Source organism: Lithobates pipiens, unplaced genomic scaffold, assembly GCF_037356315.1.
Source record: "Lithobates pipiens isolate NorthernLeopardFrog02 unplaced genomic scaffold, aLitPip1_a1.2 Scaffold_1, whole genome shotgun sequence".
In the NCBI taxonomy this organism is placed as follows: Eukaryota; Metazoa; Chordata; class Amphibia; order Anura; family Ranidae; genus Lithobates; species Lithobates pipiens.
In genome coordinates, this window is record NW_027507685.1 from 155,661,967 (window position 1) to 155,676,775 (window position 14,809).

Here is a 14,809-nt window from a genome sequence, read left to right on the forward strand (position 1 = left end):
ATAAAAATACATTTAAAGATATCTCAAATAAAAACAATGATGATCTATACCTAAACAATGTAACAGAAAAAAAATATATATATATATCAATTCCATTTGTATAGCATATATGGGTAACAATAATATCAAAATAATAATGTACAAAAATAAATGAATAAATAAATAAATAAATAAAAATAAAATTGAAAATAAAAATAAAAATAAAAGAAAAAATGAACATAAAACATAAAAGTGAAAAATAGTGGTAAAAAATAGTAATAGTGGGGTACTGAACCGTCAAGATGGATTTAATCAATACCCGATCCCTATTTAAGGGAATCCTGCAAATCATCTATATCAGCCGTTCATATCCCCCAATCACAGCTACACATACCCTCAGAATCTCCTCAGATATATTACTACTCTTGTCAACATGATTATCTGTAATGCACCGTGAACATATAATATTTTATACGACTCCCAATATTTACTGTTAATAATGCATAAAAGGACTCTTCCTAAAAATGATTAATAAAACAGTTGAGGTCTACCTCAATGTTTAACCCTTTCGGGACCAAACACCTCATCAAAAAGGTCCAGCGGGTTTCCCTTTGGGACAAATCCCTCACCCTATTGGAACCCCTCCACGATGGATGAATGACGTCTATTCCACAAAATTGTAACAATGAAAGGTCCTGGTTATGTCTCTCTTTAAAGTGTAATGAAACACTATGATACCGGAACCCTTTCTTATTGTTCACCAGGTGTTCTGCTATCCGGACTTTTAAAAGTCTTTTTGTTCTACCTACATAAAACAAATTGCATGGACACCACATAAGGTAGACCACATGCGAGGAGTTACAGGTGACAAACTCCTTAATGTCAAACGATTCCCCATCTCCATTAGTATTACTAGTTCTACCCATAATAGCGGTGTTAACAGTCCTACAACATATACATTCTCTACAGGCAAAGAAGCCTTTTAAATCAATTTTTAAAATTTGCCGGTCTAAAGGATCCAGAATTTTTTTAACTACCCAATCGCCAAAGTTTTGGGCGCGCCTATGAATGAATTTCGGCTGATCCTGTAGTATTGTCCCTAAATGCCAATCTTGGCGTAAAATATGCCAATGTTTTCTATAGATACCCTCTATTTCTCTATACTGGCAGTGAAAGTTGGATATAAAGCTCACTTGATGTTGGTTATTGGCCCCCTGAACCTCAATTTTCTTTTTTTAGGCAATCTGCCCTTGGAATTTTAGACACTTCCTGAATGATTTCATTCAAGGAATCTTCTGCATAGCCCTTTTGTAAAACAATTCGTTTTCAGCAGATCTGCCTGTTGGTAATAGTCAATTACTTCTGTGCAATTACGCCGGACTCTTAACTTTTGTCCTCTAGGTATATTTTTAATCCATAAGGCCGCGTACACACGCGGGGACTGTTCGCTGAAACTGTCCGCTGAAACCAAGTTTCAGCGGACAGTCCGCTCGTGTGTGGGCTTTCAGCGGACAGTTTCAGCGAACAGTCCGCTGAACAAGGTTTTTCGGAAATTCCGAAAAACTGTCCGCTGAAACCTTGTTTCAGCGGACAGTCCCCGCGTGTGTAGGCTTGTTCGTCAAACAAAGTTGCGCGCATGCTCAGAAAGGATTTTCACGCCGAAAGTTATAATGCAGTGTATAGGACGTCGTATTTTTCGTCCCGTCGTACGTACCGTTCACGTCATCGCGCACGGTTTCAGCAAACTGTTCGTCCGTCGTGTGTGGCCATGTCCGTCCATGCTAATTTTGAGCGGACTGTTTGCCGAAACTGTTTGACGGACAAAGTTGGGCGAACAGTCCCCGCGTGTGTACGCGGCCTAAGGGGTGGTGCCCACTTCTAATACACAGATAACTATTGCGATCTGTAGGTTTAAAGTAAACTTTGGTGTTCAGCTTATTATTTTCTTTTGAAATAACCACACCCAAGAAATGAATGCTGTCATCACTGATTTGATAGTCCAGCTTAATGTTGTTAGTATTCAAATTCAAACTGTCTATAAATTCAACTGCAAACTCATAGGACCCCTCCCAAATGATCATCGGGTCGTTTATGAATCTCCTGTAGAACTTAAGTTGTGGGCGATCCTGACTGAAAATATACCTATCCTCCCACTCTGCCATAAACAGGTTGGCTAGGCTGGGAGCAAACTTAGCTCCCATAGCCACGCCAAACTGTTGTGAGTAGAACTGTCCATTCCACCAGAAGTAGTTGAGTCATGCAATAATCCAGCGCATGACCCAAAAATCGCTTCTGTGAGTGTGGAATGTCATCTCGTCTGCTTAACCACTTGCCGACCGCCGTACGACGATGTACGTCGACAGAATGGCACGGGCAGGCATATGGGCGTACCTGTACGTCCCTGCCTTCCCACGGGTGGGGGGCCCGATCGGGCCCCCCCCCCGGTGCCAGCGGCGGTCGGTTTTTGTTCAGAAGCGATCCGGGATGAGGGGGCGGCCATTCATTCATGGCCACCCCCTCTCGATCGCTCCTGACGAATGGAAGTGAGGCGTGACATCACTTCCTCTCCTGTAATGTAAACACAGGAGAGGAAGTGATGTAATCTCTCCTCCGTGTCGGTATATTTCGTTCCGGCACCGAGGAGAGAGGATCGGTGAGTTGCACCAACACGACATTTCACAGTAGAACATGCCAGGCACACTCACACCCCCCCTTCACCCCCCGATCACCCCCCCAATCACCCCTGCCCCCCCAGTCACAGTGACACCAATAGCATTTTTTTATTTTTTTTTGCATTGGTGTCATTTGTGACTGTAATAACTGTTAGGGCAGTTAGGGTTAGCCCCCTTTAGCTCTAGGGTACCCCCCTAACCCCCCCAATAAAGGTTTAACCCCGTGATCACCCCCCGTCGCCAGTGTCACTAAGGCTGGGTTCACATTGCAGCGGTTTATGAGAACGGATGTGATTCGCACCGCACTGCAGTGCAAATCACATCCGATCTCTGTGCGATTCGAGTTCAGCCATACAGATGGTATGGCTGAATTCGCGCCGCACCCGCCGCAAATTCGCACGGGACCCTTTTTTTGGTCCGCAGCAGAATCGGATCGCATGGGTGTTCACACCATGCGATCCGAGTTTGCAGATCGCACTGCGATATGCGAACTGATCTGGGGGTGTCATTAACATTTCACTGACACTCCCAGCAGTTTGCATAGGGCAGTGTGAACTGCCGCCGGGAGGCATGCGATGCGGGAACCCGCCGCGGATTCGTGGCGTTCCCGCATCGCTCCAGTGTGAACCCAGCCTAATAAGCAATCGTTTTTCTGATCGCTGTATTAGTGTGACAGGTGACGCTAGTTAGGCAGGTAGGTATTTAGGTTCGCCGCAGCTTTTTATAGCGCCAGGGACCCCCATATACTACCGAATAAAGCCCCCTGATTGCCCCCTAGTTAACCCTTTCACCAGTGATCACCATATAACTGTTACAGGTGACGCTGGATGGTTAGTTATTGTTTTATAGTTTCAGGGCACCCGCCATTTATTACCTAATAAAGGTTTAACCCCCTGATCTCCCGGCGGGTATCATTTGTGACTGTAATAACTGTTAGGGCAGTTAGGGTTAGCCCCCTTTAGTTCTAAGGTACCCCCCTAACCCCCCCAATAAAGGTTTAACCCCGTGATCACCCCCCGTCGCCAGTGTCACTAAGGCTGGGTTCATATTGCAGCGGTTTATGAGAACGGATGTGATTCGCACCGCACTGCAGTGCAAATCACATCCGATCTCTGTGCGATTCGAGTTCAGCCATACAGATAGTATGGCTGAATTTGCGTCGCACCCGCCGCAAACTCGCACGGGACCCTTTTTTTGGTCCGCAGCAGAATCGGATCGCATGGGTGTTCACACCATGCGATCCGAGTTTGCAGATCGCACTGCGATATGCGAACTGATCTGGGGGTGTCATTAACATTTCACTGACACTCCCAGCAGTTCGCATAGGGCAGTGTGAACTGCCGCCGGGAGGCATGCGATGCGGGAACCCGCCGCGGATTCGTGGCGTTCCCGCATCGCTCCAGTGTGAACCCAGCCTAATAAGCGATAGTTTTTCTGATCGCTGTATTAGTGTGACAGGTGACGCTAGTTAGGCAGGTAGGTATTTAGGTTCGCCGCAGCTTTTTATAGCGCCAGGGACCCCCATATACTACCGCATAAAGCCCCCTGATTGCCCCCTAGTTAACCCTTTCACCAGTGATCACCATATAACTGTTACAGGTGACGCTGGTTGGTTAGTTATTTTTTTATAGTTTCAGGGCACCCGCCATTTATTACCTAGTCTCACTAGTGTACCCCTAAATTTAGGGGTGTCTACTTTCCAAAATGGGGTCATTTGGGGGGGGGGTTTGTGCCATCTTGGCATTTTATGGCCTTCAAAACTGTAACGCCCTTAGAAAGCCTGAAGGTGGTGCTTGGTTTTCGAGGCCCCGTACGCAGCTAGGCTCCCAAAAAGTCCCACATATGTGGTATCCCCGTACTCAAGAGAAGCAGCAGAATTTATTTTGGGGTGTCATTTCACATATGCCCATGGCATGCGTGAGCAATATATCATTTAGTGACAACTTTGTTAAAAAAAAATAAAAATAAAAGTTTGTAATTTTCCCGCAACTTGTGGCAAAATATAAAATATTCCATGGACTCAACATGCCTCTCAGCAAATAGCTTGGGGTGTCTACTTTCTAAAATGGGGTCATTTGTGGGGGTTTTGTGCCATCTTGGCATTTTATGGCTTTCAAAACTGTAATAGGTAGTGAGGAGTGAAGTCAAATATTTACGCCCTTAGAAAACCTGAAGGCGGTTCTTGGCTTTCGGGGCCCCGTACGCGGCTAGGCTCCCAAAAAATCCCACACATGTGGTATCCCCGTACTCAGGAGAAGCAGCAGAATTTATTTTGGGGTGTCATTTCACATATGCCCATGGCATGTGTGAGCAATATATCATTTAGTGACAACTTTGTGGAAAAAATAAAAAATAAAAATTAAAGTTTGTAATTTTCCCGCAACTTGTGGCAAAATATAAAATATTCCATGGACTCAACATGCCTCTCAGCAAATAGCTTGGGGTGTCTACTTTCTAAAATGGGGTCATTTGTGGGGGTTTTGTGCCATCTTGGCATTTTATGGCCTTCAAAACTGTAATAGGTAGTGAGAAGTGAAATCAAAAATTTACGCCCTTAGAAAGCCTGAAGGCGGTGCTTGGTTTTCGGGGCCCCGTACGCGGCTAGGCTCCCAAAAAGTCCCACATATGTGGTATCCCCGTACTCAGGAGAAGCAGCAGAATTTATTTTGGGGTGTCATTTCACATATGCCCATAGCATGTTTGAGCAGTATATCATTTAGTGACAACTTTGTGTAAAAAAAATAAAAAATTTTTTTTTTTGTCATTATTCAATCGCTTGAGGCAAAAAAATAAAATATTCAATGGGCTCAACATGCCACTTATCAATTTCCTTAGGGGGTCTACTTTCCAAAATGGGGTCATTTGGGGGGGTTTTGTACTGCCCTGCCATTTTAGCACCTCAAGAAATGAGATAGGCAGTCGTAAACTAAAAGCTGCGTAAATTCCAGAAAACGTACCTTAGTTTGTGGATGTGACAACTTTTGCGCAAACCAATAAATATACAGTTATTGATTTTTTTTTTACCAAAGACATGTGGCTGAATACATTTTGGCCTAAATGTATGACTAAAATTGAGTTTATTGGATTTTTCTAATAACAAAAACTATAAAATATCATTTTTTTTCAAAATTTGCGGTCTTTTTACGTTTATATTGCAAAAAATAAAAATCGCAGAGGCAATCAAACACCATCAAAAGAAAGCTCTATTTGTGGGAAGAAAAGGACGCAAATTTTGTTTGGGTACAACATTGCATGACCGCGCAATTACCAGTTAAAGCAGCGCAGTGCCAAATTGTAAAAAGACCTCTGGTCATTGACCAGCAAAATGGTCCGGTCTGAAAGTGGTTAATGCCCAATTAGGTGCCAAAGGCGCATCTTCATGCTGTATAATAGTGTACAGTGAACAAACGTCAGCTGTCACTAAAAATTATTCCACTGTAGAACTAAATTGTACTTCTTTCAACAGGAGCAATAAATCAAAAGTATCCTTCAGATATGCCCTTGTCTCCCTAACGGTTGCAGAAATGTATCAAGATATTCCCCTAATCGTGATGTCACCGATCCCATACTGTAGACAATAGCGCGGGCTGGTGGGTTTTGTATATTTTTATGTATTTTGGGCAGCATGTAGATCGGAATTCTACACGCACTCGGGATTAAATATTGTCTTTGTCTGGAATTAAGGGCATTCACATCGAAGCCCCATTCTATGAGAGATTCCAGCTGTGTTCTATAGGGTTCCGTAGGATCCAAACCCAGTTTACGATAAGTAGATTTGTCTCCCAATAAAGAATTAAGTCGGTCAATATAGAGCGATTTCTCCATCACCACCACCCCTTCCCCCTTATCTGCTGGACGTATGATGATGTCCTTTCTCTCTTCAAGAGACCTTATCCCTTTCCTAATATACTCAGGATTGATCCTTTTCTTAGGGATCACCGCCTCTATATCCTTCAGTACCAGACTTTTAAACATCTCTATAAAATGATTACTTGGAGTCTGAGGATTAAAAATTGACTTATTTCTCAGACCACTATCAATCTTTTCAGACTTATAGCAGACTTTAGGTAAGCTTACACCTGGTTGATTTAAAAACAATTTTTTTAAATGTAATGTTCTAACAAATTTGTGTGTATCAATGTACACATCAAACTTGTTAAGACACTTTTTGGGTGCACATTTCAGGCCCAAATTAAGTATATTTAAATCCTTATGATTCAAATTTGTATTACTGAGATTGTATATTCCATTATTTATTGTCTCTCGCTTGTTTTCTTGAGTTGTTTCTGTCGTCCTGCTCTGCACCCTCTTCTCCTCATGGAGGTGGTTCTACATGGTGCTGTATTGGACCATTTTTCTCCATCCCCCTCTGTTTCTGAACTTGTTTTTTTGCCAAACACAAAAGTGGGAGGCAACATCAGTCGTTGAGTGCGTTTCCATTGGGCGATCTGTCACAAACACATTGGTGTGGTAGGAGTTTGTGAAGATTGATTCCTTTGTGCGATTTTCAACATTCTGTTTAATGGACTTGTAGTTCTCTATATCACTGCATCACGGGGTGATAGATTGAGCATTTTCACTTTGCACATTTGTTACATTGTTATGAGCTCTACTTAAATTATCCTTTAAATATTTTTGCAGTACATGTTTGGAGGTATAATTTATGTTTATAAGTATCATTTTCACTAAAGTAGCAGCTTTGTCTTTTTCACTGACATTTGTTTTTGATTTTTATTTTGTATTTACACATTTTTCATTTTCACTGATAGTTTGTCACTGATTATTTATTGGCGCAGTGGGGTCAGTGCACTTTTGGAGGGCTACACTCATTGCCAGCAGATTAGGAATGCTACCATATTATTGAGTGTAATATTCTGTAATATTATGGAGTTAAAGTATAACTGAAGGCATTAGGAAGATTCAACCTTTGTTTATCCTGTTCATTATAATCGCTGAAAGTGAAAATAAAAGAAAATCCCACATTTTTAGTTATTTCCAGAATATGGATAGAGAAATCTTCCAATGGGGTAAGTTCCAGTGACCATAATGACAACCAGGGATTCCCCTCACTTTGGAGGTATTTCCTCTTGCTTCCTATTTTGATTAAGTGACAAAAAAAGCATTAGAACCCTCCCTTGCTTTAGCCAAAATATAAAGTTTTTCCTTAAAGTGTTACTAAACCCACAACAGTAAAATCAGCCTGTATAAAGCATGCTTGTTTTATACTCACGGTGGAACCTAAGGGGTTAATTCTCTGCATTGTGCACAGATCCTCCTCTTCTCCCACTGACTTCAGAGCATGTCTGGATAAGACAAAGCCTTTGGAGTCAGGCTGCACATGCTCTGTTTGGTGTGTATTGTTAGAGATTTTTTCCTTTTTCTTTGGAGAGTGTATGTAATCAGCACAGGGCCAATCAGCACTGTCCAGAGGGTTGGGGGTCCTGCATCCCGATAGGACAGCTCAGTGCAGTATGAAAACTCCTCCTACATGCTTTAACTAGTGCTTGGCTGACACTGATAGAAGTCACAAGACTGCTTTATACTGCTATGAGAAAATGAATTTAGCAGTTTATATTGGAGCAATGGAAGAAGGTGGCCAGGTCTGTTGAATCACGGTTTCTTTTACATCATGTGGATGGCCAGGTGCGTGTGCGTCACTTACCTATGGAAGAGATGGCACCAGAATGTGGTATAAGAAGTGGGCAGAGGCAGTGTGATGCTTTGGGCAATGTTCTGCTGGGAAACCTTGAGTCCTTGCATTCATGTGAATGTTATGGTGTCCATGTCTCAATGGGTCAGGGTTGTTTTAGCAAAAGGAGGCCATACTCAATATTAGGTGGGTGGTCATAATGTTATGGCTGATCGGTGTATATTAAACACTTTTAATCACCAAAAAGTAAAAAGTCTCCTATAATAATGGGTGTCTGACTACCTTTTCTTTGGTGAGATACTTGGGAGAATTTTAATAGAGGATGTCTATATAAGGTTAGAAAAACTATTGTGGAAAACATCCTTACAGAAGTATAGTTCAAATTTATTATGGATCATGCACATGGATGCATCTAACCTGCCCATACAGCGTAGAAACTGGGTGAATTTCAGCACCCAGGAGGCACAGGTTTGTGTGTACAGCCCATTGCATACAGATACTGGTCAAAACAAGACTGAAGAAAGGTCAAAATATGAGCTTAAAGAGTATTCCCTAGGATTCAGCTCTCTGTCTTCACACCATGCAAAGGAAGCCTTCCCTGTAAATCTTGTGGGAGTTGGATTTCTTGCTCTGAGTAAGGTGGGAATAACAGAGTCAGAAATTCCCCTGTCCTTTAGAACTTGAGTTTCAACAGCCATGCCGTTTAGAGCCCGTGAGTGAGAAGCAGAATGAAAAAGGGGCTTTGGGTCAATAATCCTGATCTGTTTGGAAGAGGTCAAGGCTGCTCCTCCAGAAGTATATGTAGATATGTGTACCAAGACAGTTTGGTGCTCTGAAGGCAGCTTGACTTCTGGTGCTCCCCTGATGGTTTGTGTAGGTCACTGCTATCCAAACTGCACTCTGACTGGGAGTCTTTGTAAAAGGGAGGTGCAATGTTGTAAGTGCAATTTGATGGAAAATTTAGACATCCCTTGGATCCTAAACTCTGTCCTCAGGGCCCACTAACAGGCCAGGTTTTATGTAATACTTTGGGGAGATGCAGACTAGAATAATGTAATCACTGAGTAGAAAATGATATCACCTGTGATGTATGTGTTATCTTGCAAGCCTGGCCTTTTGGTGGGCCCTGAGGACAGGGTTGATGACCACTGCTCTAGACAGGGAGTTGTAAACTGTACTCCAGCCTATAAGGCTGCCATCAGTTGTCATCACCTTCCAAGGCATGTGAAGGAATGAGTTTCCCAATTCCAGGGCATAGCTGTAGATACACCATGTCAGTGAGAGCTTTACCTGGCTGGATAGAAGCACTGGGTTATCCATTGATTGGATTTTCTTGGTTTGAAGAGGTCTGAAGTAAAATTGGGCAAATGGTACTGCCTTGAAGGAAGAGACCATTAGGCCCACAACCCTCATGCAGAAATTAACTTAGGAGTGATGTTTTGACCTGAGGGTCTCCACATGGGACCACAGGGAAGCAACTTTCTCTTAAGGAAGTAAAATTCTGGCTTGGGCTGTGTCTCATTTTCAGCTGTGACATTCAGATGGTAGGGTCAGAATTTGGCATAAACAACATGAAAGCGTGGCTCCATTCTGCCTTGTATCAACGGTTCAGGCTGGTGGTGATGATGTAATGGTGTGGGGCATGTTTTCTTGGCACACTCTGGGCTCCTTAGTACCAACTGAGCATTGTTTAAATGCCACGACCTACCTGAGTATTGTTGCTGACCATGTCCATTCCTTTATGGCTACAGTGTACCCATCTTCCAACACCTTGTTGAATCTATGCCATGAATAATTAAGGCAGTTCTGAAGGCAAAAAAGGGTCCAACCCGCTACTAGCAAGGTGTGAATAAAGTGGCTGGTGAGTGTATTTATTTATTTTCCTTCTATTGGTTGAACTAGATGGACTTGTGTCTTTTTTCAGCCAGATTAACTTTGTATGTAACTACTTGCACATAGTCTATGCAGGTAGCAGAGCTGTGGGAGGATCTCAGCAGGCCCACCCTCTACAGGATGCCTGCAGAAAAACTACAGCAGAGGTGGAAACAAGACCAGTCACTCTGAACAAGAGAGGAGAGGAGCAATGACCATTTTTTATAATAGAAAACCCCTATACAGAGGCAATGTGCAGGAATTATACAGTATGCCGGATAACTGCACAGAGCAGGGAGGATACAAAGATTCAAGTAAGAATACGCATGGCTTTTGCATTTATATATTATTTGTTTATCTCAGTTTGCAGGCCTAAAAATAAAAAAACAAAAACTTTGATCAGTGTAACCTAATATATTGACATTTGGGGTTACTTTTATGAAATAAGAAAACCAAGGCTTGTTTTTTTACAGAAACATATTTTATTCAACGCTCTGACAAGTATCACAGCTAAACACCAGCACCAAGAATCTTTCCCCACACCAAGCTCCTTTTCATGCAGAGATACAGAACCAGCTGCCAACTGACATCCAATCACTTCCCCGGCATCTTTGTTCTACTAAAGACTGAGAATCACATGGAAGCACAATGGCTTACATATCTCCAAGGTGTATATTTAAGATCTCATATATATATATATTTAGAATTATTTATAATATATTTATATAAGGATATGCCACTACCACAGACGTATGTTCCTTAAGATAACAGAAGATGATATTTGAGATTGTTTTATTCATACCAATAATCACATTTGAAATGCGTGTAGCACAACCATTGTACAACAGAAGAGACAGTATGGGAAGTGTCACACTCCAAGACAGAACAAGCTAGGAAGCAGGCAACGGTTTGAGCCCAGGAAGGCTTTACAGATCATACTGAGGCTTAGGACTCTCTGACCTTGATGTGGCTCTAATCGCAGTCAAGGAAAGAAAGAAAGGGGAGGAAAAAGATCAGTCAAACATAGCTCAGCTTTAAAAAGTACAATATTCAACAGCTAATGCGTAACGTCATCGGAAAAGATGCCTTTTACAGCTAATAGTATAGAGAACTAGTCACCACTTAGCTTATGCTGGGAGCTGAATATTCAATCCTAAATTATTATTGTGCAGGCTTAATCACTATGTAATCTATACCTTATTTAGGTTCCTATACATTAAAGAGACCCTGTCAGGGGAAAAAAAAATCAATTTCTCTGAAATAGAACTATTATTCTTACATGTCCAGTAGCCTGTGTCTTTTACGTGGGCCTCTTTTCTATCACTGTAGTCTCTGTAAAACTCTTCAGCAGTTAACACTTCAGAGAGTTTGGGATGCCTGTGTTTCTGCAACGCACTATGGCCCCTTACTTGGACTCCTACATCACTGCTGCGTCCTGTAGTGACAGAGTGGTTGGAAGATGGAACCACAGTGTGCGGGGGACATCCAATACCTCCAGAAAAATTGAATGCTGAAAAGTCTTACAGAGATAAAGGAGTAGGTAGGTACAAGACAGAGGCCACTGTAGAGGTGAGAATAAAAGCTTTCATTACTGGCAACTACATTTTGTTCAAGACTGTCAGGTTCTCATTGAGTCTGACTCTTCATCTTAAGAAGACAGAGGTCACCTGACCATGGCTTACCTCATGCACTGTTTCTTCATGTCTTTGTGAGTGTCAAATATCTAATCTTTGTAGTTAAGAGGAATGTAAACAACTACAGGTTTCTGCTATTTGATACTGTTATGATTACTCAGAAACTGTAAAAAAGTGTGACAGGGCAGTAACTGTCAAACTTCAGGTGACCTCAGATTCTCAAGCTGAAAAGTCAGACTCAAAGTAACTATAGGTTCTTAGAGGGGGAAAACTAAATCTTGCATATGGAGGACTGAGCTGTTATAATAACTAAAGGCGGAAACTTCTGATTCTGACATAAGCTGGCCATGGCTGGTTCTCTTAAGGAGGCCCATGTGTGAACTTCTCCATCTTGGTTCCAAGTGGATAAATGTTAGCATTGGTGGCCAGCTATGGCCAAATGTCATAGAGCAGTGGTTCTCATCTCCTGTCCTCAGGGCCCACTAACAGTTTAGATTTTAAGTATTACCTTGGGGGGTGATGCAGACTAGAATACTGCACTCACTGAACAGCAAATCCTATCACCTGTTATGTATTTCAGTTATCTTGCAAACCTGGCCTGTTAGTGGTCCTGAGGACAGGAGTTGAGAACCACTGTCACAGAGGGTTTAAAATGACCACTGTCTGCTTATACTTGGCCTTGTATGGATTACTTTATAGAAACAGAAGTCTGTTGCCTGTACCAACCAGTGACACAACAGGTAGAATCTGAATGGCTACTTACTAACACTATCAAAATACATTCAAGTTACCAGAAAGGTTGCTAAAATAATTGTTAGTTATCAGAAGGAGAGGGATTTGTGATTTGCAGCTGATTGCCACCTCAGGCCTACCACACTGGAATTAATGGGGCAGGAGGGGATTTTATATGATTATAAAGTCCATTTGAAAGAAATCTATAAGCCAGGTAACGTTGATAAAAGCCCAGAAACATGACATTCAAATATGTTCAGCTTTGTCTTGGAGCACAGAATCTTGGCGACTGCAAATTTCCACCAGTTTCCATGACCGAAAGCCTGGCCATATCTCTCTGCCTACAAGCCAATAGTGAAGCATGGCAGTGGGCAGGTCTAGGCTCTTGAATATGGCAGATAATGAAAATGCACACAGCAAAGCATTCGGGGATTCTGGGCTTTCCAATTATTGATAGCTAAACTAGCACTCAGGTATCTGGAAGTGCAAACTGTTCATATATTTGGTACTTCATCAACTTTTTTCCCAGACGTCAGGATAAATAATGGGGGCTGAGGAGGCATTGTGTGATAACACGCAGGTAGAGGTATAATGAAAAATACATCAGCTAGTGCAGACTATCTTTTGACATGAAGATATACAAAAGTCATGTACTTTGCTAATATCACATTTTTATTTTTAAATGTGTCTCTTTCAGGTCCAGGTAGAGATTCTGTAGACTGAATCAGCCAGAGGCCTACAAATCCAGTAGGGCTTAGTAGCTGCAGTATAAAGCTGAGCTAGGCTACAAAATGTCTGCCTCCATTGCATAGTACACTTTGAACAGTAAGCAAGAGTAAAAATTAAATTTTCTTTGTTTACCAGCTTTTTGCTTGCTAGTTATACTATTTTCAATGACAATCTTTAAGAAACATAAATCAAAGTGTACAACAGAATAACATGAGACAGAATGAGGTGAATCAGTTTCAGAAGCTGGTGGAACAATGGGCAGTGGCATTTGGGAAAAGCAAGAAAAATAAAATCTATATATATTTGACCAGACATTTCAGGTGTTTTAACATCACAATATGGAGCGTCAAGGGACAATACTACACATCTGTACAATACAATACATAGTGACACTGAGCCAGTGTTTACAACACAGTGAAGTAAAGGGGACGTTTTCACCATGCCTGGAAAGAGGTGTGATGGGGGGCTGGAAGGAAGGGTGGTAGGGAGAAAGCTGTATTCGGCAGCCAGGCCTCCATTAATTATTCTAAGAGGGACGGGTCAGCAGGTCGGATAATGGTGGGTCGTGTAGGTGAAGCGGGAGCCTTCCTGCTGGATGAAAGTAGAAATAAAAACAGACAAAAAAAAACACAGAGCATGATTAGCATCATTCATGATGTGGAACAGTCAGCCCAAAATTCCTTGTCAACTGGAGCCATTTTTGTTTCATATATTTTACCTTGGTTAGCTATTGCAGTATTGATACTGGAATCAAAATGGCTTTCTGAAGGAAAAGTCCATTATAACAATTTAAAATAGCTGCTGAGGCCTATAATGCTTCTCAAGATTAGTACTGCCAGCAGGGCCTGTATTTGAGGTCTTTTGTTTTAGGCATTTGTTTACACCTAAAGTGTAACTAAAGGTAAAACTTTTTTTGATTTTGGATACAAGGGAGGGTTATATCCTCCATCAGTTCTTTTTTTTTGCCATCTGTGTCTCACTGCCAAAACAGGAACGTGGGCAGACATCCCTCCAAAGTAAAAGAATCCTGGTCGGTCACCAGAAGTAGTGTCCCCATTGGAGGATTTCCCTTCTATCAGTGTTCTGATGTTAACGCAAAATTTGGGACTTTTTACTTTCACTTTTGATAATGGTAATGGGACAAATGGAGAGGGTGAATCTCCCTAAACGGGGGGCATAGACAGCAATGAAACCTGACAAATGTTGTAATCACTCTCTCCTCTTTCCAAATAAAAAAATAAATAATATGTTTTGCCTTTAATTTAACTTTAGGTGGAAATACTAACATAAACATGTTTTTAAGACACATTTGAGGAATGTCTTAAAACAGGTCAAAGTTCCCTTAAAGCCTACCTAAACCCAAAAACTAATTTTTATATATTGCAGTTTACCAGCCTTTAGATATGATGGATGCATTAGTGGTCTTTTTCAGGCTCTTTTTGTCCTTTACTTTCACCCGGTAACCCTGCAGATAATACACTGGGGTTGATATACTGAAACTGGAGAGTGCAAAATCTGATGCAGCTCTGCATAAAAACGAA

The 14,809-nt window shown here is 41.8% G+C and overlaps 1 protein-coding gene across 16 annotated transcripts in view; it reads right to left on the reverse strand.

Moving 5' to 3' along the window:
* Nucleotides 1–10,632: 10,632 nt before the first annotated feature.
* Nucleotides 10,633–14,809, reverse strand: part of DNM1 (dynamin 1) — a 305,071-nt gene continuing 300,894 nt past the window's right edge. For 7 of the 16 annotated variants that reach the window (XR_013273538.1, XM_077478763.1, XM_077478765.1 and 4 more), the window contains one exon: nucleotides 10,633–13,859. Coding sequence is in view for 7 of the 16 variants with exons in the window: in XM_077478763.1 (XP_077334889.1) it covers nucleotides 13,790–13,859 (70 nt within the window). In the remaining 9 variants the exon portion in view is untranslated. The remainder of the gene's footprint in view (nucleotides 13,860–14,809) is intronic. The other 9 variants (XR_013273522.1, XM_077478766.1, XM_077478753.1 and 6 more) reach the window with 2 other exon arrangements.